The sequence below is a fragment of the Mobula hypostoma genome, chromosome 2 (genome assembly GCF_963921235.1).
Source record: "Mobula hypostoma chromosome 2, sMobHyp1.1, whole genome shotgun sequence".
Taxonomy (NCBI): Eukaryota; Metazoa; Chordata; class Chondrichthyes; order Myliobatiformes; family Myliobatidae; genus Mobula; species Mobula hypostoma.
In genome coordinates this window covers 80,127,803-80,153,878 of record NC_086098.1, presented here as the reverse complement: position 1 = coordinate 80,153,878, position 26,076 = coordinate 80,127,803, and the positions used below count along the sequence as shown (strand labels likewise).

The 26,076-nt window shown below is 43.1% G+C and overlaps 1 protein-coding gene across 3 annotated transcripts in view; it reads right to left on the bottom strand.

The window, feature by feature from the left end:
• The window catches only part of fam83b (family with sequence similarity 83 member B), a 119,645-nt gene that overhangs the window by 5,359 nt on the left and 88,210 nt on the right, over positions 1–26,076 (bottom strand). For all 3 annotated transcript variants that reach the window (XM_063039253.1, XM_063039261.1, XM_063039269.1), the window contains 2 exons: positions 15,672–15,836; positions 842–966 (listed from right to left, as the gene is read on the bottom strand). In XM_063039253.1, the coding sequence (XP_062895323.1) occupies positions 842–966; positions 15,672–15,836 (290 nt within the window). The remainder of the gene's footprint in view (positions 1–841; positions 967–15,671; positions 15,837–26,076) is intronic.

Below are 26,076 nucleotides of genomic sequence, written 5' to 3'. Positions count from 1 at the left end.
TTCTAAGTCAAATTCTTTGCCACTAGAGTGTTGCCTCTTGAGTGGCTAGCCCCCATTAGCTCATTACTGGTCCACTTAGTAGATGCCATGGCCAAGAAAGCTCACCAAACATAGCAGCGGAATTAGGCCAATGGGCCCATTATGTCTGCTCTGCTATTCCATCATAGCTGATTTATTATCCATCCCAACCCCATTCATTGCCACAGTCTATTCTGACACTGTGCTCTCTGGTCCCCCATTATTGGAAACATCTTCTCAACATCCACTCTGTCGAAACATTTCAATATTCAATAGATATTCTTCTAAATGAGGGGAGATTAAATGTCTCTGCTTTCACAGAAGATCAAATTTGTCATGTCCCAGTCAACCCTTACCAATTGTTATCAATGCACTGTGGAAAGCATTCTATCTAGATACATCACACCTGGTATGGCAACTGCCCTGCCTGTGACCACAAGAAACTGCAGAGAGTTGTGGCCGCAGCTCAACAGAACACAGAAACCAACTTGCCCACCGTAGACTCTGTCTACACTTCTGAGAAAAACAGCTAGCATAACCCAAGATCTCACCCACCCCAGACATTCTCTCTTCTCCCATTAGGCAGAAGATACAAAAGCTGGACATATGTACCACCAGGTTCAAGGACAGCTTCTACCCAGCAGTTATCATAATGGTTGACTGGTATGATAAGACAGACTCTTGACCTCACTACCTTCCTTGTTATGATCTTGTATTCTATCGTTTACTTGCTCTGCCCATTCTCTGTAGCTGTTGCTCTTTATTCTGTATTCTGTTATTTGGTGCTATCTACTGATGATACCTACTAAGATTAAAAACTTACCTGTATGTTCCATATACCACTGTTTTACAATCCACCAGAAGGAATTTTTCCATCATCTTTCCATGGAACTTGCATCCTGACCTGCAAAGATAATCTAATCCCTTGACAGTTCGAATCCTAATGTTCTGTGGAAAGATGATTTGATTGAAATTAAAAATCAGCAGTAAAGGATAAAAGGCATCTAGAAATTAAAATGAAACTGCATGTTAATTATATAAGCTATCTTATGTATTTATATTGATAGTGTTTTTATTATTGTGTTCTTTATCTTATTGTGTTTGGTGCTGCATCAGACCCAGAGTAACAATTATTTTTTTCTGCTTTACGCTTATGTACTGGAAATGATATTAAACAATTTTGAAACTTGTTTACCTCCTTCATTAACACAAACACTTTTCAGAGAATATATTTCTCATGGCAGCTGACAAAATTCCATCTTTACCCAGAACGTACTGGTGCAATTCTACACTGCCATCACAGACAGCATCTTCACGTCCCAGTCCTACCAAAGGGTTTCGGCCCAAAATGTCAACTGTACTCTTTTCCTAGATGCTGCCTGGCCTGCTGAGTTCCTCCAGCATTTTGTGTGTGTTGCTCAGATTTCCAGCATCTGCAGATTTCCTCTTGTTTGTGGTCAGCCATTACTGTCTGGTTTTGTGCAGTATCTGCTCACAATACACAAAAGCTACAGCAAACTGTTTGTACAGGAGAAAAGGTTATTGGCTGCAGTCTACTATTGCTGCAGGGGCCTTATCTGTCCAAGACAGAGAAGCAGGAAGGAAAAATCATTTTGGACACTACCCACCCTGCAAACTGCCTTTTCAAAAGCTCCCTTCTGGAAAGCTCTGTCAGGATACTAAGATAACAACTTCACGCCATCTTAACAGTTTCTTCCCACAGGCAGTTATCTGATCATCCATTTTAGTTAGCCCCACCCTCCTCTATCTATCACCTCAGTCACTGAACTGCAGACACTTTAAACCACTTTTTATGCAGTTCACATTACATTGCAAATACGTGCTGATATTTATGCATTTATGCACATTTCATTCCTTATTCATTGTAATTTTTGAATGTTGGTGTATTTTTTTGCATGTCACACTCTGACCAACACACCACAGCAAATTCCTAATGCATGTCAATGAATATGATATATTAAATTGAGCTTTAATCCTTAATAGCATCAGTAAAAGTAATTTTCAGATTCTTGTGAGCACAATTATTGTGTTTATCATACCTTACTAGAGTGTTTCTAACATTCCTTGAATGTAATTGTAAGAAAGATTTTTTTTAAACATTAGCCTTGACTTACCATGGCTAGAACAGCTCATATTCAGAAGCTCTCTAACTATTCAAAGACTAGCTTAATTTGTCATATATACATCCGTAAATATATGTCATTTTAGCCAATGGCCAACATAGTCTGATGCCTGCAATGTCACCATAATTCCAGCACGTTCGCAACTTACTAACCCTAATCTCAAAGTTCAAAGAAAATTCATTAATGGTGCATATATGTAACCATATACAACCCTCAGATTCATTTTCTTAAGGGCATACTCAATAAATCCAATAACCATAATAGAATCAATGAAAGACCTCACCAACAGGGTGGACAATCAATGTGCAAAAGACAGCAGACTGTGCAAATACAAGAAGAGAGAAAAAAAATAATTATTATAATAAAAATCATAAATAAGCAATAAAGATTGAGAACATGAGATGAGGAGTCCTTGAAAGTGATGTGGCAAGTCAAGTTGAGTGAAGTTATCCCCTTTGGTTCAACAGCCTGATGGCTGAGGGGTAATAACTGTTACTGAACCTGGTGGTGTGGTCCTAAGGCTCTTCCTGATGGCATTAGTAAGAAGAAAGCATGACCTTTGCCTAAGATAGTGGTGTCATCAGCAAACATAAATGTGCCACTGGAGCTGTGCTCAGCCACACAGTCATAAGCGTAAAGCAAGTAGAGCAGGGGGCTAAGCACACAGCCTTGTAGTGCACCTGTGCTGACGGAGATTGTGGAGGAGATGCAGTTGTCAATTGAAACTGACTAGGGTCTGCAAGTGAGTAAATCAAGGATCCACTTGCACAATTGAGGCCAAGGTCTTGGAGCTTATTCATTAGTTTTGAGGGCATGATAGTATTGAATGCCAAGCCATAGTCTTTTATTGTCGCTGTTTCACATATTTATACAACTGCTTGTTTTATTAGAACTGTTACTTTACTTTATTGTCACCAAACAATTGATACTAAAGCGTACAATCATCACAGTGATATCTGATTCTGCGCTTCGCGCTCCCTGGAGTACAAATCCATAGTAAATAGTAAAAATTTAAATTATAAATCATAAATAGAAAATAGAAAAGGGAAAGTAAGGTAGTGCAAAAAGCCGAGAGGCAGGTCCGGATATTTGGAGTGTACGGCCCAGATCCGGATCAAGATCCATTCAGCAGTCTTATCACAGTTGGAAAGAAGCTGTTCCCAAATCTGGCCGTATGAGTCTTCAAGCTCCAGAACCTTCTGCCGGAGGGAAGAAGGCTGAAAAGTGTGTTGGCTGGGTGGGTCGTGTCCATGATTATCCTGGCAGCACTGCTCCGACAGCGTGCGGTGTAAAGTGAGCCCAAGGACAGTGCTAATAACATTATATTGAATTAAATAAACATGCACCTCATACTAACAACACACATCAAAGTTGCACCAGCAACTTTGATGTGTGTTGCTTGAATTTCCAGCATCTGCAGAATTCCTGTTGTATGTACCTCATACTTTTTGTTAACTAATTAATCTTCAGGCTATGCCACTCAGGGACTTGTGCTAATGTTATTTTGTGACTGTCTAGAAACATAGAAAACCTACAGCACAATACAGGGCCTTCGGCCCGCAATGCTGTGCTGAACATGTACTTACCTAGAAATTACTTAGGGTTACCCACAGCCCTCTATTTTTCTAAGCTCCATGTACCTATCCAGGAGTCTCTTAAAAGACCCTATTATTTCCGCCTCCACCAACACCGCCGGCAGCCCATTGGCCCTCACCACTCTCTGCGTAAAAAATTTACCGCTGTCAACTCAGGGGTAGGTGCTGGATCATAGCTAAACGATATGTGCATGGACTATGTTTTGAACCTTAGCCTCCAAGGAACAACTTCTTTTTAGCTGTATACATATGTATGTCTAAATGGCAATAAACTTATTTATTTACTTAGAGATACAGCATGGAACAGGCCTTCCGGCCCAACAAGCCGCACCACCCAACAGCCCACCTATTTAAAACTAGCCTAATCACAGGACAATTTACAATGACCAATTAATCCACTAACTTTGGACTGTGGGAGGAAACTGGTGCACCCAGTGTCACAAGTGTGGAGCACGTGTGGACCCAAATGCAGAACACAAACATGTTTTGTAGCGTTAACAAAAATAGAGTTTATTACTAGTCACTAGGAAAGCAGGGAAGCAAGAATTGTACAGAGATTCATCAAGGAGTGAATGAAGCAGAAGCGGGAAAATGCGTGGCTGGAGTTGGGTTCAGACTGGGACTCTGGGCCTGGGCTTGGCCTGGGAACACGCGACCCGGACTTGGACTTGGATTGGGACTTGGAACTCGGAACATCGGAGCCTGGACGTGGAACTCAGAACATTGGAGCCTGGACGTGGAACTCAGAACATTGGAGCCTGGACATGGAACTCGGAACACAGAACACAGAGCCGGGATTCTTCCTTGGATACAGGACACGAAGCCGGGACTCTTCTTGGACACAGGACATAGAGCCAGGACTCTTCCTTGGATACAGGACACAGAACACAGAACATGAAGAGACAGTTCCCCACTCAGGGTAGCAGCAAACGGCCGGACCTACCCAGCGGAGACAAGGACACGAAGACAGTTCCCAATTCAGGGTAGCGGCAAACGGCCAGACATACCCAGCGGAGGTGAGGACACGAAGAGACAAAACCACACAATGATAGACAGTTCTTTATCTTGGCATGAAGTGGCTCCAAGTAGCGGCGAGCTCTCGACTCGCCCCGGAACTACAGACAACGGCTCTTGACTCACTCCGATTGTCACAATGGTGGGGCATTGGGAGCAAGGGTGGACCCAAATGCAAGACACATCTTGTGAAGTTAATTAAATTTAGATTATTGTTCGCTATCAGGAGAGCTAGGCAGGAGCAGGAGTAGCGAACTGGACAAGGACTGAGGACTATGACTAGGCTGGGACCAAGGGTCTGGGCTAGGACTTGGAATTGGCTCCCAGAACTAGAGGAGACATGAAGAGGCTAGGGTATGGACTCCGAGCCCGAGACTGGGCAAGGACTCAGTACCTGGGTCTTGCCTCGGGCTCGGACCCCAGATCCAGGCATGGACATGACATGGACTAGGGAGAGGAGGAACATGGGAACACAGAGCCTCGGTCTCGGGAGAGCAGGTACATGGAACCATGGACACGTACACATAACACAGAGTCGGGACCCCTCCTTGGGTACAGGACATATGGCTGAGACTCACACACAGAACAGAGAGCCGGGACCCCTCCTTGGGTACAGGACATAGGGCCGGGACTCATGACCCTCCTCGGGGCAACGGCAAGATGGCCTGACTTACCCCACGGAGGCGAGGACAAGACAAGACAGAACATGACCCCCCGCGGGGCAATGGCAAGACGGCCTGACTTACCCCTTGGAAGCGAGGTCAAGACAAGACAAGACATGACTTCCCATGGGGCAACGGCAAGACGGCCTGACTTACCCCACGGAGGTGAGAACAGGACAAGACAAAACATAACCCCCCCGCGAAGCAACGGCCTGACTTACCCCACAGAGGCGAGGACAAGACAAGACAAGACCAACACGAATGAACACCAGACAGTACCTATCTAGCTCCGGTGATGGAACTAGACCGAAGTGCAGGCGGGGGTTGCAGACGAAGGCTAGAGGCGGGAGGGACAGAGAAGGGATTCAGACAAGGGGGTAGGACAGGAATCACAGACCACCAGGGCCAGGACTTGACTCAGAACTGGGAAGCCGCCAGGGCCAGGACTTGACTCGGTGCTAGAATGCCGCCAGGGCCAGGACTTGACTTGGAGCCTCTGGGTAGTGGTGAGCTCTCGACTCGGCCCAGGAGCAGTAGACAGTGGTTCTTGATTCACTCCGGCGGGTTAACTGACGGACCCACCTCGGTGAGGAAACTTTGCAGGCTCGCTTTGGCGAGGTAACTGGACAGGGTTGCTCCGGTGAGGAAAGGCGAATTACCGGCACTCGCTTCGGCAGAGACTAGGCTTGCTCTGGCCAGATGACATCGGCACACCGTACCTTGGATGACTTTGCAGACGCTCCTGCGCTGAACGGCTGAAAGCCGGAGACTATAAACTACCGGTTCAGCCGAGCATGAATTGCCTCTGATCACCAAAGTCGAGGGACACGGGAAAACAGGGAATCAACGGTCCGGATCGTAACATAAACAAGGTAAATTTAAAGGGGCCCAGATCCGGACCATGACACCAGTGGGTTAACTTGATGGACCCGCTCTGGCAAGGTAGCATAGCAGGCTCGCTCAGGTGCGGTAACTTGATGGGCTCACTCCGGTGAGGAGAGGCGACTTATTGGCACTGGCTTTGGAGAGGAGACTTGGCTCACTCCAGCAGGGTGACTTGCTCGCACTTGCTTCGGTGACGTGAGGTGACATCAGGTAACGATCTGGCGCCGAGAGGCTGTAAGCCGGACACTATAGATGCTGGTTCAGCTGAGAATCAAGTGCCTTTAATTACAGAGCTGAAGAAACATGGGGAAACAATGAATTAAAGGAAAACAAGGAGTCAACGGTCCTGATCGTGATAGAAAGGAAATTTAAAGGGAATCAGGGAGTAACCAATCAGGACCGTGACACCCAGAGGAAACCCGCGCACTCATGGGGAGAACAAGCGTCTTACAGATGGCACCAGAATTGAATTCCGAACTCCAGAATGCCCTGAGCTCTAATAAAGTCGCACTTGAACTTGAATATTAACCAAGGGTAAAGGGGCATAAGGTCAAATGGGTAAATCGGCTTATTATTGTCACATGTGCTGAAGCACAGCAAAAAGCTTTGTTCAGTATGCCATTCATACAGTTAGATTCATTACTATAGTGCACTGAGTGTACAAGGGAAAAGCATGAGAACTAATGCATTCAGGGCTTAAACCAGTGGGCAGTATGGCAGTTTATCACATGAGCTTGGACCTCCTCAAAAAGCCTGAGAGCACATACCGCCAGGCTCAAGGAGAGCTTCTACCCCCTTGTACGATAAGATAGACTCTTGACTTCACAATCTACCTCATTCTGACCTCGCACCTTATTGTCTACTTATGTTTCCCCTTCTCTATAGCTGTTACACTTCATTCAGTGTTGTTATTGCTTTCCCTTATACTACCTTAATGCAGGGTGCAATCATCTTAAAATCATACGTAAGTTTTCACACAATGAGTAGCAAGAACTTGAAAGTCTCTCTCCTCTCAAAATGCAGTGGTTGTTGGAACGATTATGGTGAGTGTGGCTGAGATTTTTGTTCAATAGGGATCCATGGAAAGTGCCAGTGAACTTATTTCTACTTGATGAGCAGTAAAAGACTAGGGCCACATACACACAACGCTGGAGGAATTCAGCAGGTCAGGCAGTATCTATGGAGGGGAATAAACAGTTGATGTTTTAGGTCGAGACCATTCATCAGGACTGGAAAGGAAGGGGGAAGATGCCAGAATAAGAAGGTGGAGTGGGGGGAGGGGCGAACAGGAAGGAATATAAACTAGAAGGAAATAGGTGAAGCCAGGTAGGTGGGAGAAGGGTGATGTAGTAAGAAGCTGGTAGGTGATGGGTGGAAAAGATAAAAGGCTGAGGGAGGAATCTGATAGGTGAGGACAGTGGATCATGGAAGAAAGGGACGGAGAAGGGGGCTCAGGGGGAAGTGAGAAGCAGGTGAGGAGAAGGTGCAAAAGGGGGACCAGAGTGGGGAATTGAAGAAGAGGGAAGGGAGAGGGGGAAAAGATTAGGGGACAGATTTTATCACTAATCATCTGAGGAGTGAAATTATAGCACATTGCTACACTCTGAGGAGATCTGGATTCTTTGCAGCTGCTCGTCAATTGCTGAAGTTTAAGAGGTTTCAGAGAGGTGGGGAAGAGTGAAAATAATGCAGCCAGAATACAGAACAGCCATGATCTCACAATCTACCTTGTTATGACCTTGCTCCTTATTACCTACCTGATCTTCACTTTTTTTCTGTGTCCGTTACACTTTGTTCTGCATTGTTACTGTTTTACCTTATACTACCTCAAGGCACTGTGTAATTAATTGATCTGTATGAACAGTTCAGAAGGCAAGCTTGTCACTGTATCTCAGTACCTGTGGCAACAATAAACCAACTCCAATTCCAATCTCAGTAAATGATGGATCAGTGTCAAAGAACCATCTGTCCTATTCTTGCTTTTGTATCTTTGTACAGAGCAAAGGAAGAAAAATAGGACTCAGTAGAAGTTCAATGGAAGCAATTGAATGGCCGTACACCAGAGCATATTTGAGGAAGTGAACCGCAAAAACACACATTCTTGTGTTCCTATACTTCGATGCACCAATTATCCTTAATCAAAACTGAGAATAAAGTAGAAAGCACTTTGCAAAGTAATGTTGAATCACCTTGATGTAATTCTTGGGAAAAGCTCCTTTGAAATAGTGAGGATGGGATAAACATAAGGTTTGACTGAATGTTTTGCTAATTGGTTGTTGAATAAATATGGTTCTGTTTGGTCTTTATTTGAGTAATGATGTGCTTGAACATGACTAATACAGGATTACTTCTGATGATTATTTGAAGCAGTTTTTACCTTCATCATTATAGATTGTCCTATTGTGGCCATCTGGTAGTTATGACCATAAGACCTAGGAGCAGAATTAGGCCATTCAAGCCATTATGTCTTTTCCGCCATTCCATCATGGCTGATTTATTATCCCCTCAACCCCATTCTCCTACCTTCTCCCATAACCTTTGATACTCTTACTATCAATCTCTGCTTTAAATACACCCAATGACTTGGCTTCCACAGCTATCTGTGGCAATAAATTCTTCAGATTCACTACCCTCTGGCTAAAGAAATTCCTCGTGTTCAAAAGGGAAGTTCATGTATTCTGAGGCTGTGCCCTCTGTTTCTAGACTCCCCCACTATAGGAAACATTCTCTCCATATCCACTCTATCTAGGCCTTTCAATGTTCGATAGGTTTCAATAAGATCCCACCCTCATTCTTCTAAACACCAGCAAGTACAGATCCAGAGCCATCTGTTGCTCCTCGTTCATTAACCCTTTCATTTCCAGGATCATTCTCATGAACCTCCTCTTCATCCTCTCCAGTGCCAGCAAATCTTTTCTGGCTAATGACAGAGGGGTTCCTGCACTCAAGGCCTGGCCTTCACACAAAATTTCAGTAGATAAACAAAAGCCGTCAAAAATAAAATTCTGTAGGATATTCTAAAAATTCTCAAAACATTCTAAAAACTTGAAAAGATAAACGACATGGTACCGTAACACAGCAGTTAGCACACTGCTGTTACAGCGCCAATGATTTGGGTTCAATCCCACCACTATTTGTAAGGAATATGTGCATCCCCCTGCACATATTATGACTCAGATTATTCCAAAGAGTAATCTGGCTTCCTCCCACACTCCAAAGACATACATAGAAACATAGAAAATAGGTGCAGGAGTAGGCCATTCAGCCCTTCAAGCCTGCGCCGCCATTTATTATGATCATGGCTGATCATCCAACTCAGAACCCCGCCCCAGCCTTCCCTCCATACCCCCTGATCTCCGTAGCCACAAGGGCCATATCTAACTCCCTCTTAAATATAGCCAATGAACTGGCCTCAACAGTTTCCTGTGGCAGAGAATTCCACAAATTCACCACTCTCTGTGTGAAGAAGTTTTTCCTAATCTCGGTCCTAAAAGGCTTCCCCTCTATCCTCAAACTGTGGCCCCTCGTTCTGGACTTCCCCAACATCGGGAACAATCTTCCTGCATCTAGCCTGTCCAATCCCTTTAGGATCTTATATGTTTCAATCAGATCCCCCCTCAATCTTCTAAATTCCAACGAGTACAAGCCCAGTTCATCCAGTCTTTCTTCATATGAAAGTCCTGCCATCCCAGGAATCAATCTGGTGAACCTTCTTTGTACTCCCTCTATGGCAAGGATGTCTTTCCTCAGATTAGGGGACCAAAACTGCACACAATACTCCAGGTGTGGTCTCACCAAGGCCTTGTACAACTGTAGTAGTACCTCCCTGCTCCTGTACTCGAATCCTCTCGCTATAAATGCCAGCATACCATTCGCCTTTTTCACCGCCTGCTGTACCTGCATGCCCACTTTCAATGACTGGTGTATAATTTAGATATGGCCCTTGTGGCTACGGGGGTCAGGGGGTATGGAGGGAAGGCTGGGGCGGGGTTCTGAGTTGGATGATCAGCCATGATCATAATAAATGGCGGTGCAGGCTCGAAGGGCCGAATGGCCTACTCCTGCACCTATTTTCTATGTTTCTATGTTTCTATAATGACACCCAGGTCTCATTGCACCTCCCCTTTTCCTAATCGGCCACCATTCAGATAATATTCTGTTTTCCTGTTCTTGCCACCAAAGTGGATAACCTCACATTTATCCACATTAAATTGCATCTGCCATGAATTTGCCCACTCACCCAAACTATCCAAGTCACCCTGCATCCTCTTAGCATCCTCCTCACAGCTAACACTGCCATCCAGCTTCGTGTCATCCGCAAACTTGGAGATGCTTCATTTAATTCCCTCATCCAAGTCATTAATATATATTGTAAACAACTGGGGTCCCAGCACTGAGCCTTGCGGTACCCCACTAGTCACTGACTGCCATTCTGAAAAGGTCCCGTTTATTCCCACTCTTTGTTTCCTGTCTGCTAACCAATTCTCTATCCACATCAATACCTTACCCCCAATACCGTGTGCTTTAAGTTTGCACACTAATCTCCTGTGTGGGACCTTGTCAAAAGCCTTTTGAAAATCCAAATATACCACATCCACTGGTTCTCCCCTATCCACTCTACTAGTTACATCCTAAAAAAACTCTATGAGATTCGTCAGACATGATTTTCCTTTCACAAATCCATGCTGACTTTCTCCGATGATTTCACCGCTTTCCAAATGTGCTGTTATCACATCTTTGATAACTGACTCCAGCAGTTTCCCCACCACCGACGTTAGGCTAACCGGTCTATAATTCCCCGGTTTCTCTCTCCCTCCTTTTTTAAAAAGTGGGGTTATATTAGCCACCCTCCAATCCTCAGGAACTAGTCCAGAATCTAACGAGTTTTGAAAAATTATCACTAACGCATCCACTATTTCTTGGGCTACTTCCTTAAGCACTCTGGGATGCAGACCATCTGGCCCTGGGGATTTATCTGCCTTTAATCCCTTTAATTTACCCAACACCACTTCCCTACTAACACGTATTTTGCTCAGTTCCTCCATCTCACTGGACCCTCTACGTATTAGAAGGTTAATTGGTCAAATGCGTGTAGCTGGGTGGTGAGGCTCGTCAGGCTGGAAGGGCCTGCTATCATGTTGTATTTCCAAATAAAATAAAAAATTCCATTCCCAGTTTTCATCCTTTTATCTGCTCTCGGTTTGTATGTGTGGTTTATGGTATTATTTTTTCTCCAACTCACTCAAAGCCTTTCAAGGAAACTTAAGCTATAATTCCATTATTAATTATGATGATATAATTTATATGATATTGGGAAAGTTTGAATAGGCGAGGGCTTTATTCCCTGCAATGTAGAAGAATGAGGGGAGATTTGACAGCAGTATTCAAAATTATGAGGGGTAAATGCAAGTAGGCTTTTTCCACTGAGATTAGATGAGACTAGAACTAGAGGTCAGAGGTTAAGGGTGAAAGGTAAAATATTAATTTACTCATTAAGAAGGTGGTGTGAATGTGGAATGACCTGCCAGTGGAAATAGTGGGTGCAGGTATGATTTCAACATTTAGAGAAGTTTGGATAAGTACATGGACAGGAGGTGAATGGAAAGTTCAAAGTTCAATGATCAAAGTAGATCTATTATCAAAGTACATATATGAGGGGTGATCGATAAGTTTGTGGCCTAAGGTAGAAGGAGTAAATTTTAGAAAATCTAGCACATTTATTTTTCCTACATTTACACACTTAGTCCAGCGGTCGTGGAACATACAGATCCCTTCTTTGTAGAAGTCGGCGTCTTGCACCTCCAGAAAGTGGTCCACAGCAGGGTGATTGATAAGTTCATGGCCTAAAGTAGATGGAGATGAGGAGAAACGTGCATGTAACGAGAGGTGTATAACTCATCTCTTTCTACCTTAGGCCACGAACTCATCAATCACCCCTGCTGTGGACCACCTGGAGGTCCAAAACGCTCTCGTTACATGTGCATGCAGTTCAACTCTTTGAGTGATAATGCAGAAAGTTTGAAGTTAATAACTCATCTCCTTCTACCTTAGGCCATGAATTTATCATTCACCCCTGCTATGGACCACTTCTACAAAGAAGGGATCCGTATGCTCCACGACCGCTGGACTAAGTGTGTACATGTAGGAGGGAGCTATGTTGAAAAATAAATGTGCTAGGTTTTCTAAAATTGACTCCTTTTACCTTAGGCCACGAACTTATCAATCATTCCTCGTATACAGCACTCTATTTTGCCCTGAGGTTATTTTTCTTCTGGGCAATTCACAGTAATTACAAAGAAACACAATAGAATCATTGAAAAACTGCACCCAAGATGGACAAAGAACCTATGTACAAAAAGCAACAAACTGTGCATATACTAAAGAAAAATAACAATAAATATCAAGAACATGAGATGAAGAGTCTTTGAAAGTGAGTCCACAGGCTATGGGAAGGATTCAGTGCTGGGGTGAGTGAAGTTAAGTGAAGTTATCCCCTCTGGTTCAAGACCCTGGTGGCTGAGGGGTAACAACTGTTCCTGGACCTGGAGGTGTGAGTCCTGAGGCTCTTGTACCTCCAGCGGCAGTGAGCAGAAAACATGTCCTGGATGGTGGGTGTCCTTGACGCTGGACACTGTTTTCCAGACACAGCGCTCATTGTAGATGTGCTCAATGGTGGGGATAAGGCAGAATAACAGTTCTACACAGATTAGATGGGCCAAAGGACCTGTTCTGTGCTGTGGTGCTCTATGACTCTAATTCTCAATGATGGAAAAAATTCTTCCTTAACCTTAAACTGGGTTATCTGAATATGGACAATACACCAGCAAAAAGGATGAAGGAAAGCTAAGAAAATATAGAAGACTCGTGAGACCTACAATGCCAAACATGCAAAAATAATCATTAGACCAAGGACAAATAATTCATCTGCTGAGCTGAGTATAAGGGAGCCCAGACTGAAAGGTAGAAGTCTTAAAGAATAAGTTGTGATCACAGTCAGGGAATGTCTCATAGATGACTCCTTTGCTACCTAAGGCACCTACCAAAAGCTCAAATGTCTGTTCTATCAAACCTTGCAAGGCGGGAGTAGCCAGCAAGCACAACCTCCATGATCCCCTTCAACTCAGACACCATTGTGAGTCTGGGTATGTATTGTGTGATGAGTCAAAACTACAGGCTCAGTGAAGGTTGGAGTCACCCTGTGATCACCTAATTCTGTTACAGAATACAGAACATTACAGTAAAGTATAGGGCCTTCAGCTACAAAGCTATGTCAGCCTTCTAACCTACTACAAGATCAATCTAACCCTTTCCACCTACATCGCCCTCTATTTTTCTCTCATCCATGAGCTAATGTGAGAGTTTCTTAAATGTCCCTCATGTATCTGCCTCTACCACCATCCCTGGCAGTGCTACACACCCACCCCTTGATGTGTAAAAAACTTACCTCTGATATCTCCCCAAAACCTTCCTCTAATCACTTTAAAATTATGTCTCTCACATTAGACATTTCTGCCCTAGGAAAAGACCATAAGACATAGGAGCAGAATTAGGGAATTCAGTCCATCGAGTCTCTCTGTCATCCCATTGTGGCTGATCCTGGATTCTACTCAACTCCATACACCTACCCACTTTCCATATCATTTAATCCCCTGACTGATCAGGAAACTATCAATTTTTGCTTTAAACACACAGTCTGTGGCAGAGCATTCCACAGATTCACCACCCTCTGGCTAAAAAAAGTTCCTCCTTTCCTCTGTGCTAAAAGGTCGCCCCTCAATTTTGAGGCTATGCCCTCTAGTTCTGGATATCCCCACCAGAGGAAACATCCTCTCCACATCCACCCTATCTAGTTCTTTCAACATTCGGTAGGTTTCAATGCGATCCCATGTACTGTTCTAAATTCCAGTGAGTACAGGCCCAAAGCTGCCAAACGCTCCTGTTATGTTAACCCCTTCATTCCTGGAACCATCCTCATGAACCTCCTCTGGATTCTCTCCAATGACAACACATCCTTTCTGAGATATGGGGCACCAAAACTGTTGACAATACTTCATGGTGCAACCTGACTAGTGTCTTATAAAGGCTCAGCATTATCTCCTTGCTTTTATACTATATTCCCCTTGAAATAAATGCCAACATTTAATTTGGCTTCTTTACCACAGACTCAACCCGTAAATTAACCTTCTGGGAGTCTTGCAATGGTACTCTTAAGTCCCTCTGCACCTTTGATGTTTGAACCTTCTCCCCATTTAGGTAATAGTCCGCACTATTGTTCCTTTTACCAGAATGCATTATCATACATTTCCCAACACTGTATTCCATCTGCTACTTTTTTGCCCATTCTTCCAATTTGTCTAGGTCCTGCTGCAATCACATTGCTTCCTCAGCACAACCTACCCTCTTCCTATCTTCATTTCATCCTCAAACTTTATCACAAAGCCAAAAAGGCACTTGTTTTCCACTACATCTACAGGTATGCCTCTTATTATCTTAAACATCTCTATCAAGTCACCACTCAACAGTAAGCCCTAGCTCATTCAACATATTCTGATAAGACAAAATCTCTAATCCAGGTAACATCCTGGTAAATCTCTTCTTTTTTTTTTCTTTTAGGCATCCGTTAGTCTTGTGAGACCATGGATTTGTGCCTTGGCAGGTTTCCAGGGCGTAGGCCTGGGCAAGGTTGTATGGAAGACCGGCAGTTGCCCATACTGCAAGTCTCCCCTCTCCACACCACCAATGTTGGGAAGGGAAGGGCATGAGGACCCATACAGCTTGGCACTGGAGTCGTCGCAGAGCAATGTGTGGTTAAGTGCCTTGCTCAAGGACACAACATGCTGCCTCAGCCAAGGCTCGAACTAGCGACCTTCAGATCGCTAGACCACTTAACCACTTGGCCATGCGCCACAAATCTCTTCTGAACCCTCCCTAAAGCTTACAATTCTTTCCTATAATGAGGTGACCAGAACTGAACACAATATTCCAAATGTGCTAACCAGTTTTATAGAGCTGCAACATTACCTCGCAGCTCTTGAACTCAGTCCTCCAACTATTAAAGGCCAACACACGAGACACTTTCCTAACCACCAATCAACTTGTGTGTCAACTTTGAGGGATCTGTGAAAGAGGACGCCAAGATCCCTCTGTTTCTCCACACTGTTATGAATTTTGTTCTGTGTCCTCCATGGAGAAAGTGGATCAAGAATATGTTTAAGAATCAGCTGAGCATTGCAGGAATCTCCCTTACTTCAGTGTCTTTTAACCTTCTGCTTTGTGCCTGCTTTGCTGTCCCACCAACAAAGCTGTGACCCAGCTAACATCCATGCAGGCCCTCCAAAACAAGTGACTCTTACCATGAACCTCTGGAGGTGAACACCTTGGTTCTCACACATGGCGGTAAAGTGTCTGAAGTTGGAGTCATCAAGAACAATGTAGATGGGAACCCCCCTGGTGGCAGCATCCAGCACTTCCTTGAAGATGTCCACGTCAGTGAACACATCCATAACGATAGCAATGACCTGTTCAGAGTGTAAAACATTTAAAGGAATCTAGTCAGTCTTTGGCATTGGAACTCTCAATGAGTACACCAATTTTTCAAAGATATCCTCTTTATACCACACTGTTTTTGCTCTTTAACTCACTATATTTGTTTTCTTTTTGCACCATTTATGTACATGTAAAGAAGAGGCAATAAATTGGATTAGTCGGAGAAGCCAGAGGGTGTTGCCTCACCGACCGGAGACCTATCATTATTGCTGTGCCACAGGGATCGGTGCTGTTTGTCATTTATATCAATGATCTGGATGATAATGTAGTTAACTTGATCAGCAAATTTGTGAATGACACCAAGATTGGGAGTGTAGTGGACAGTGAAGAAGACTATCAAAGCTTGCATTGGGTCCTGGACCAGCTGCAAAAATGACTGATAAATATCAGATGGAATTTAATGCTGACAAATGTGAGGTGTTACAATTTGAGAGGACAAATAAAGGTACAATTTACACAGTTAGCAGCAGGTCACTAGGTAGAGATATGTAAAATTATAAGTGGTATAGATAGGGTGAATGCAAGCAGGCTTCTTCCACTGAGTTTGTGTGAGACTAGAACTAGAGGTCATGGGTTAAGGGTAAAAGGTGAAATGTTTTAACAAAACTCGAAAAGGAACTTCTTCACTTAGAGGGTAGTGGAAGTGTGGAACGAACTGCCAGTGAAAGTGGTGAATACAGGTTCAATTACAACACTTAAGAGAAATTTGGATAGGTACATGAATGGGAGGGATATGTATGGCTATGGTCCAGGTGCAGGTTAATGGAACTAGGCAGATTAATAGTTCAGCATTGTCCAGATGGGTTGAAGGGCCCGTTTCTGTGCTATAGTATTCTATAACTATAAAATTATGAGAGGCATAGTTGGAATCTTTTTTTCCCCAGGGTTGAAATATTTAATACTAAAGGACATGCATTTAAGGTGAAAGAGCCGAACTTCAAATATGATGTGCAGGGTTGTTTTTTTATATTTACAGAGAATGTTAGGTGCCTGGATCACACTGCCTAGAATGGAAGTGCAGAGAATGGAGGGATATTGTGTAGGCAGAAGTAATTAGTTTAGTTAAGCATTTAATTACTAGTTTGATTAGTACAGTACACCATCATGGGCTCAAGGGCCTGCTCCTGTTCTGTGTTCTATGTTCTAAGTTTCTTATCAGCTAAAGATAGTATCTACTTTGAAAAGTCCTACGGACAATAAAGTTCAATTATTTAACCAGTAAGTACACTCAGTAGCCACTTTATTAGATACAGCTGTACACCTGCTCATTAATATAAATATCTAATCAGCAGCTCATAAAGCATGTAGACCTGGTCAAGTTGTTCAAGAGGAGAAATGTGATCACAGTGACTTTGACTGTGGAATCATTGTTGGTGCCAGAAGGGGTCACCTGAGTATCTCAGAAACTTCTGATCTTTTGGGATTTTCACGCACAACAGTCTCTGGAGTTTACAGAGAATGGAGCGCAAAACAAAAGAAATCCAGTAGGTGGCAGCCTTGTTAATGAGAGAGGTCAGAGAAGAACAGTCAGATTGGTTCGAGCTGACAGGAAGGCAACAGTAACTCAAATAACCATGTGTAACAACAGTGCTGTGCAAAAAAGCATCTCTGAATGCACAATATGTTGAACCTTGAAGTGGATGTGCTACAATAACAGAAGATCATAAACATACACTCAGCGGCCACTGGGTATACAAGATCATCTGAAACCAAGCCAAACACTGATCTGTACTTTTAAATTCAAATTGAATTATAATGTATCACTGGCGTAATTACACATACAGAAACAGGCCCTTCGGTTCACATTCAATATTATCTTATTTATACTAAATCATTATTAAGGTATATTTATTAATTTATTTATGTAATACTGGTATATTTATTAATCGATTACTGAAATATTTGCTAATATATTAATATGTTACTGTTATCTCTTAAAACTTCCACTTTAAATGTATAATGGGGGGCATGACAGTGGTGTAATGGATAGAACCACTGTCTCTTCGTGCCAGAAATATGGGTTCAACCCTGGCCTCGGGTTCTCCCTGTGACTGCATGGGTTCCCTCCTACTGATGGTCACAATCACAGAAGGCTCAAACATGCCTTCTATTTCCTAAGATCCAAGAAAGACTTCGGAAGCTGAAAATCTTGAGTAACAGGCACAAAATGCTGGAGGAACTCAGCAGGTCGGGCAGCATTTCTGGAGAGAGATAAAGAGTCAATGTTTTGTGCCAAGACTCAGCACAGGAAAGAAAGGGGGAAGAAGCAGAATAAGAAGGGGGGGGGAGAAGGAGTACAAACTGGCAGCTGAGGGTGAGACCAGGTGATGGTGAAGGGAGTTGGCAGAGGGGAGGGGATGAAGTGAGAAGTTGGCAGGTGATATGTGGAAAAGGTAAAGGATGCAGAAGAAGGAAACAAATAGAGGAGAGTGGATGATGGGGAGAGGAGAGTGGATGATGGGGGAGAGGGAAGGTGGAAGGGTGCCAGAGTGACGTGATTGGGCAGGTGAGGAGATAGTGGTGAACACATTGCCGTATTTATTATTGTATTTATTATTTCCATGTATAATTGGATACTCTGTGGCTTTATATCACTAGAAATTTCAAGGCACCCTGGTGTAAAGACAATAAGCTATTCCAAACAATAGTTTCCTTGGCACTATGGGGTGGAGCACCTCAGATTGGGTTATCCAACCTTCAGTGCATTTGAATATCAACAGGAGTGGGAGTGAACTACTGCTGCTTCATTCAACAAGGTCACAGTCAACCCCTGACTCCGTCCACTTTCCCATCCAGTCCTCATACCTTCAGGGATTCTCAAACCATGAACATTCCAAATGTCAGCATACCTCTGCCTTTCAGGCTGAGAGAATCACACACTTCCAAGTAAGGGAACTTCAAATCATTTTAGACCCAAGCTGCAAACCATGCCCTCTTGCCCCAGGGTTTTACAGGGGATTCCCTGCACACCAGATTCAAATCAGGCTTCCTCAAGAAACACTGCAGAACAAATCTTTTTCGAATGTGTTGCTTCCTCAGAATTTTTTTTTGTTTACAGTAGACTCTTGAAGCTGAACACAAATCTAATTTCAGCCTACTTGTATCACGTAGAAATTTGGAGAAACAAGAAATTAACTTTTATAGAATATAATATCTTTAATTGCATAAAGATGCTGACGCTTTGCAATAGTTCAACTAAGCTAAAAATGTTTTGCTAATGATTTTTGGTTCTACTCAGTGTCTGAGGCTTGCTTAAGTGTCCAACAATAATCAGCCAGCATTGCTGGATTCCAGTTGCCCTGATACTATTTCTCCATGACCGCAATTTCTTGGTGAAACCTTTCACCATGCTTGTCATTGTTAGTGCCAAGATTTGAAGGGAAGCAGTCTAAACAGGAATGCAGAAAATGGATCTTTAGTGACATGTTGCACTTCATGGTTTCGCGTGCTTGAAGCATGTTGTCAACCAGCTGCACATAGTTTGGTGCTTTGTAGCTGCCAAGAAAAATTTCAACAATGTCCTTGAATGCCTTCCATGTGATTTTCTCTGATCTCATTAAAAGTTCTTTGAATTGCCTGTCATTGATGACCTGTTTGATTTGTGGACCAACAGAAATGCCTTCCTTAATTTTGGCATCAGTTATTCTGACTTGAATTCTGAATTGAAATATCAAATATGGGCGATTTTAAAAAATGGTACGTGACAGGGAATTTTCATGATTAGCAACCCAAAATCCATAAAATACAGCCAAAAGCATTCAGGAAACAAGATCTTTGTTGTCAAGTGAGATTAGGGAATTGTATCTTTGAATTCCATGCTCCCCAGGAAGCTGAGACCAAACCCAACATTTCTGGCATCAGGGTAGAGGAGGAAAGGACACATGGAGTCATATAGTTGGATTGCACTACATAACAGAAATGGGACATATGGCCCATTTAGATTGTACCAACCTGTTCATAGATTAATAGAGCACTACAGCACAGAAACAGAAATATCTACCAACCTACCTGTACACAGACCATAGCCTTTCATACACATCTCAGCCATGTACCTATTCAAACTTCTATATGTTACAATTGAACTCATATCTACCACTTCCACTGCATCTCGTTCCATACTCACAGCACCCTCTCAGTAAAGCTCACCCCTATGTTCCCTTGAAGCATTTTATCTTTCACCTATGACCTTTAGTTCTGGTTTCACCCAACCTCAGTGGGAAAAGCCTGCTTGCATTCATCTTATCTATACCCGTCATAATTTTGTACACCTCTATAAGTTCTCCACTCATCCTCCTAGTTCCAGGGTATAAAGTCCTAACTTATTCAACCTATCCCCGTAACTCAGATCCTCAAGTCCTGGCAAAATCCTTGTAAAGTTTCTCTGCACTCTTGAGTTTATTGACATCTCTCCTGTAGGTGGGTGACCAGAACTGCACACAGTACTCCGAATCTGGCCTCACCACCATCAACATAACACCCCATCTGCTGCACTTAATGCTCTGACTTATCAAGGCCAATGCTGAGGGATTTTATTATGAAGACTTTTCTAAGTATATTTTACTTTTTAATCTAACTCCCATCCCACCCTGCGGGATTAAGTCAAAGGAATGACTGTGCGTGTAACTAAAAAGGCCCTCGGGAAAAGCTGGAAATACTATTGTGAGCGATGATTCATTCAAGTGCAAATCAAGTAGATTTCTTATGAATAATCAGATCTTAAACTGTAACGTAGGAGTCATTGTACGTAATTTGAAATTGCCCCCAGAGGAAGTAGGATTACAGTAAAGGGTGAGAGGTAGAGAGAGTCTGAGAAAGAATCTTTTGATCCAGTAGGTGATTGGAATCTGGGATGGACTGCCTGAGTGGGCTATGAGGCAGGCATTTTAGCAGCATTTAAGTAAACAGCTCTGTATTTCAATCACCAACTCAAATAAGACTTGATAAGATTATAAGAGGCATCAACTGGGTAGAAAGCCAGAGCCCTTTTCCGAGGGAGGTAATGGCCAATAACAGAGGACATCATTTTAACATGGATAGAGGAATGTTTAGAGGAGATGTCAAAGCTAGGGTTTTTACATAGAGAGAGGTGAGTACATGGAAGACCCTGCCAAGGGTGGTGAGAGAGGCAGATACATTAAGGACATTTAGGAGACTGCTGGACAGGTACAAGGCTAAAAGCAAATTGGAGGGATATGTGGGAAGAATGGGTTAGATTGATCTTTAAGTAGGTTAAACTGCTGGCACAGCATCATGGGTGAAAGAAAGAAATATGGATGAAAGAAAGATGGAGGGTTATGAGCTGTGTAGGAGGAAAGAGTTAGATTGATCCAGAAATAGGTTTATATAGGTTGGTACAACATCATGGGCTGAAGGTACATATTGACCTGTACTGTTCTAGATTCTATGTTCTAAGACTATAGATTAAGTGCTGGTAAATGAGATTAGTTTAGATTAATCCAGCTAATTTAGATTAATTTAGGTTAACATGGAAAAGGGAGGCTGAAATGGCCTGCTTCTGTGTTTTATGGCACTGTAACTATAATGTGAAAGGCCCTATTCATCTCTGCCAATTGGTTTCCCAGGATCACCCACAAGTTAGTATCATCTGCCCATGTGCACAAGTCATGTGGCTTCCCAGGCAGGAGGAGGGACTGGGACCAACAAAGTCAATTACAGAATAAAAACTGTTCAGCTCTTGAGTCAGGTGGAGCAGAAACGGGAATCTGGGAGACATTGATCTCAGCTGTGGAGAAGACCAAAGATTCACCTCAGCCCATCTCAATGAAGGAACTGCTCCTGCAATTGTTTATTCCTCTTCGTAGATGCTGTCTGACTTGTTGAGTTCCTCCGGCATTTTGTGTGTGTTACTCCAGATTTCCAAGAACCGCAGAATCTCTTGTATTTATAATTAACTTCTCTTCTCCACCCAAAATTACTTACCCTAAATACAGAGATAATGACTCCTCATTCTACAGGAAAGAAATTCCATGCATGTGTCAATGAGTTACCCACTTATCCTTCTAAACTCTCAAGAAAACAAGTCACAATCAACCCAATCTCTCCCCATGATTGTTATGTCATCTCAGGAATGAGTGCGTGAACCTTCACTGTGATACTTCCGTAGCAAGTGGACCCTTTCCTAGATAAGGGCAGACAATTGTACTCAGAGTTCAAAGTAAATTTATTATTGAAGTACATATATGTCATCATGTACAACCCTGAGACTCGTTTTCTTATAGGCATTCACAGGAAAAAAAACAGTAAAATCAATGTAAGACCTATAGGATGGACAAACAACCAATGTGCAAATGACAACAAAGTGTACAAGTACCAAAGAAAAAAAGCAATAAATATCCACAATATGAGATGAAGAGTTTCTGAAAGTGAACCCATAAGTTGTGGGGCAGTTCAGTGATAAAGGGAGTGATGTTGAGTGAAATTAATACTTCTGGTTCAAGAGCCTGATAGTTGAAGGGTAATAACTGTTCCTGAACCTGGCTGTGTGGGTCTTGAAGCACCTGTACCTTCTTCCTGAAGGCAGAAGCAAAAAGAGAGCATGCCCTGGATGGTGGAGGTCCTTGATAATGGATGCTGCTTTCCTGTGATACTGCTCAATGGTGGGGATGGCTTTACCCAAGATGGACTAGACTGTACCAACTACTTTTTGTAGGATTTTCCATTCAAGAGCATTGGTGTTTCCATACCAGTCAGTATACTCTCCAATACAAAGGTTTGTAGGTCATGCCAAATCATCACAAACTTCTCAGGAGGTCAAGGTGATGCTCTGATTTCTTCATAATGGCACTTACGTCCAAGGACCAGGACAGGTCCTCTGAAATGATAAGACTGAGGAACTTAAAGTTGCTGACCCTCTCCACCTCTGGTGCTCTGATGAGGGCTGGCTTATAGACCCCTGGTTTCCTTCTCCTGATGTCAATAATCAGTTCCTTGGTCTTGCAGACACTGAGTTGTTCTGGCACCACTCAGCCAGGTTTTCAATCAAAGTTCAAAAGCTCAAAGTAAAATTTATCATCAGAGTACATACATGTCACCACATACAACCCTGAGATTCTTTTTCCTGCAGGCATAATCAGCAAATCTATAGAACAGTAATTGTAAACAGGATTAATGAACAACAAACTGTGCAAATGCAAATATAAATAAATAGCAATAAACAACAAGAGCATGAAATAACAAGATAAAGAGCCCTTAAAGTGAGATCATTGGTTCTGGGAATACCAGAATAGAATGAGTGTAGTTATCCCCTTTTGTTCAAGAGCCTGATGGTTGAGGAGTAGTAACTGTTCTTGAACCTGATGGTGCGAGTCCTGAGGCTCCTGTACCTTCTACCTGATGGCAATAGTGAGAAAAGAACATGGCCTGGGTGGTGAGGATCTTTGATGAAGGATGCTGTTTTTCTATGGCAACACGTCATGTAATGTGTTCAATGGTTGGGATGGCTTTGCTTGTGATGTGCTGGGCTGAATTCATTACGTTGTGAAGGATTTTCCGCTTAAAGTCTTTGGCCTACCCATACCAGGATGTAATGCAGCCTCCCTCCTATATGCTGATTTGCCACCTTTGAATTGGCCAATGACAGTGGTGTCATCAGAAAATGTAAATACAGCAATGGAGATGTGCTTAGCCTCACATTCATAAGTATAAAGCGAGTAGAGCAGGAGGCTAAGCACACAACCTTGTGGTGCACTTGTGCAGATGGAGAGTGTGGAGGAGATGCTTTTGCCAATCTGAACTGACTGGGATCTGCAAGTGAAGAAATCAAGGATCCAATTGCACAGGGATGTATTGAGGGCAAGGTTTTGAAACCTATGGCTTAGTTTTGAAGGGACGATAATAGTGAATGCCAAGCTGCAGTTAATAAAGAGCATCATGATATATGCCTCCTCACTGTACAGATGTCTCAGGGTATATGAACTAACATCTGCTGTGGACTTGCAATGATGGTAGGCAAATTAGAGTGGATCCAAGTCACCCTCCGGCAGGAGTTGATATGTTTTACCACAAATCTTACAAAGCACCTCATCACAGTGGATGTAAGTGCTACTGGACGAGAGCCATTGAGACCGGTTACCATTTTCTTCTTAGGCACCAGTACAACTGAAGCCTACTTGAAGCAGACAGGTACCTCAGACTGCCAAAGTAAAAGGTTAAAGATATCAGTAAACACTCCAAGTCAGTTAATAAGCACAGATGTTTATTACTTGGCCAGGTATCCTGACTGATCCAGATGTAGAATCCTCTTGGGTAGAGTTAAGAAACTACAAGGGTAAAAAGACCCTGATGTGAGTTATGTTCTGGCCTTCGAACAGTAGACAGGATGCAAGCCACAAATTACAATGGGAGATAGGAAAGGCATGTAAAAAGAGCAATGCTGCAACAATCCTAGGAGATTTCGCTATAGATTATTGGGAAAATTAGGTTGGTGCTGGAGAGGGAATTTGTAGAATGCCTACCAGATTACTTCTTAGAACAGCTTGTGGTTGAGCCCACTAGGGAAATGGCAATTCTGGGTTGGGTGTTACATAATGACCCAGATTTGATTAGGGAGCTTAAGGTAAAGACACCTTTAGGAGGTAGTGACCACCTTATCAAAGTTTGAGATGGAGCAGATAAAGTCAGATGTATCAGTATTATAGTAGAGTAAAGGGAATTATATAGGCATGAGAGCAGAGCTGTCGAAAGTCGATTGGAAGGGGTCCACAGTAGGAAAAAAGGGAGAACAGCAATAACTTTGTTTCTGGGGGAAGGGGGAGAAATTCAGAAGGTGCAGGAAGGATACATCTCAAAAATGAAGAAGTATTCTAAAGTGCGGATAAGGCAACCATGGCTGACAAGTGAAGTCAAACACAACATAAAAACAAAAGAGAGGACAAATAATATAGAAAAAATCAGGGGGAAGGCAAAGGATTAGGAAGCTTTTAAAACCCATCGGAAGCAATGAAAAAAGCCATACAGAGAGAAAAGATGAAATACGAGAAAGGTTCTGGTTCTTTCCCGGCGTATATGAGAAATAAACTCTCCTTGGGCTTCCATCCGGGTACAGGTATCAATTTTAACCAACGTTTCGATGATAAACTCTGCCATCTTCGTCAAGGATGATGCTTGGGCATGGCTAGTCCTGTGGTATTTAAAACCCCATAATTTGTCCCTCCTGATTAGTTAGTCCTCATCCAATCAGGTTTCTGCTCTTCCATCTTGTTTACAATCGAATTCCAGTTCTTATTTAGATGAGACCTTCATCTTTCCTAAAATTATTTTCCTCTAACTTTATTTCAATAGCTTCCTTCACCAGGCAGTCCCAAAAGCCATTGGGGTGGCACAGTAATTTTATGCTGCCTAAGTCAATCCTATGGCTATTGTGAATGCAATGTTCTGCTACTGCCAATTTCTCTGAGTAACCCAAATGGATATACCTCCTGTGCTCCTTGATGCGGGTTTCCACCATGCATCCCGTCAGGCCAATAAATGCAGCTCTGCATTCACAAGGAATCCTGTAAACACCAGCTGTCCTGAGTCCCTGATCATCTTCGACTCGCATAAGCTGTGATTTGAGCTTCCTTATGGGTTTGTGGATGGTATTAACCTGGTATTTCTTCAGGATCCTGGCGACCCTTCCAGAAACCATGGAAATACAGGGAAGACAGGCAGTAGCAACAGGCTCCTCCACGTGTTAGGTTTCCTGGTTTTACTGTTAGCACTTTTGAAGGCATGATTGGTTTCCTTCATCTTGTAAGAAACTAAGACAATTATGCATGATGTTACTACAGTGGCTACAAGGTGATTTGAGAAGCGTTGAGTTGGCTATTTCATGTTTGGTGATGATAGCATTCAATATCTCCAGTGCCTGATTAATGTCAGCTTTTGGTGTTATGTAAACTGCTGTCAGGTTCACAGAGGAGAATTCTCTTGGTAAGCAGAACAGTAAACAGTAATTATGTTGGCGCGTGGTCAAGTGGTTAAGGTGTCGGTCTAGTTATCTGAAGGTCACTAGTTCGAGCCTCAGCTGAGGCAGCGTGTTGTGTCCTTGAGCAAGGCACTTAACCACACATTGCTCTGTGACGACACTGGTGCCAAGCTGTATCGGCCCTAGTCCCCTTCCCTTGGACAACATCAGTGGCGTGGAGAGGGGAGATTTGCAGCATGGGCAACTGCCGGTCTTCCATACAACCTTGTCCAGGCCTGTGCCCTGGA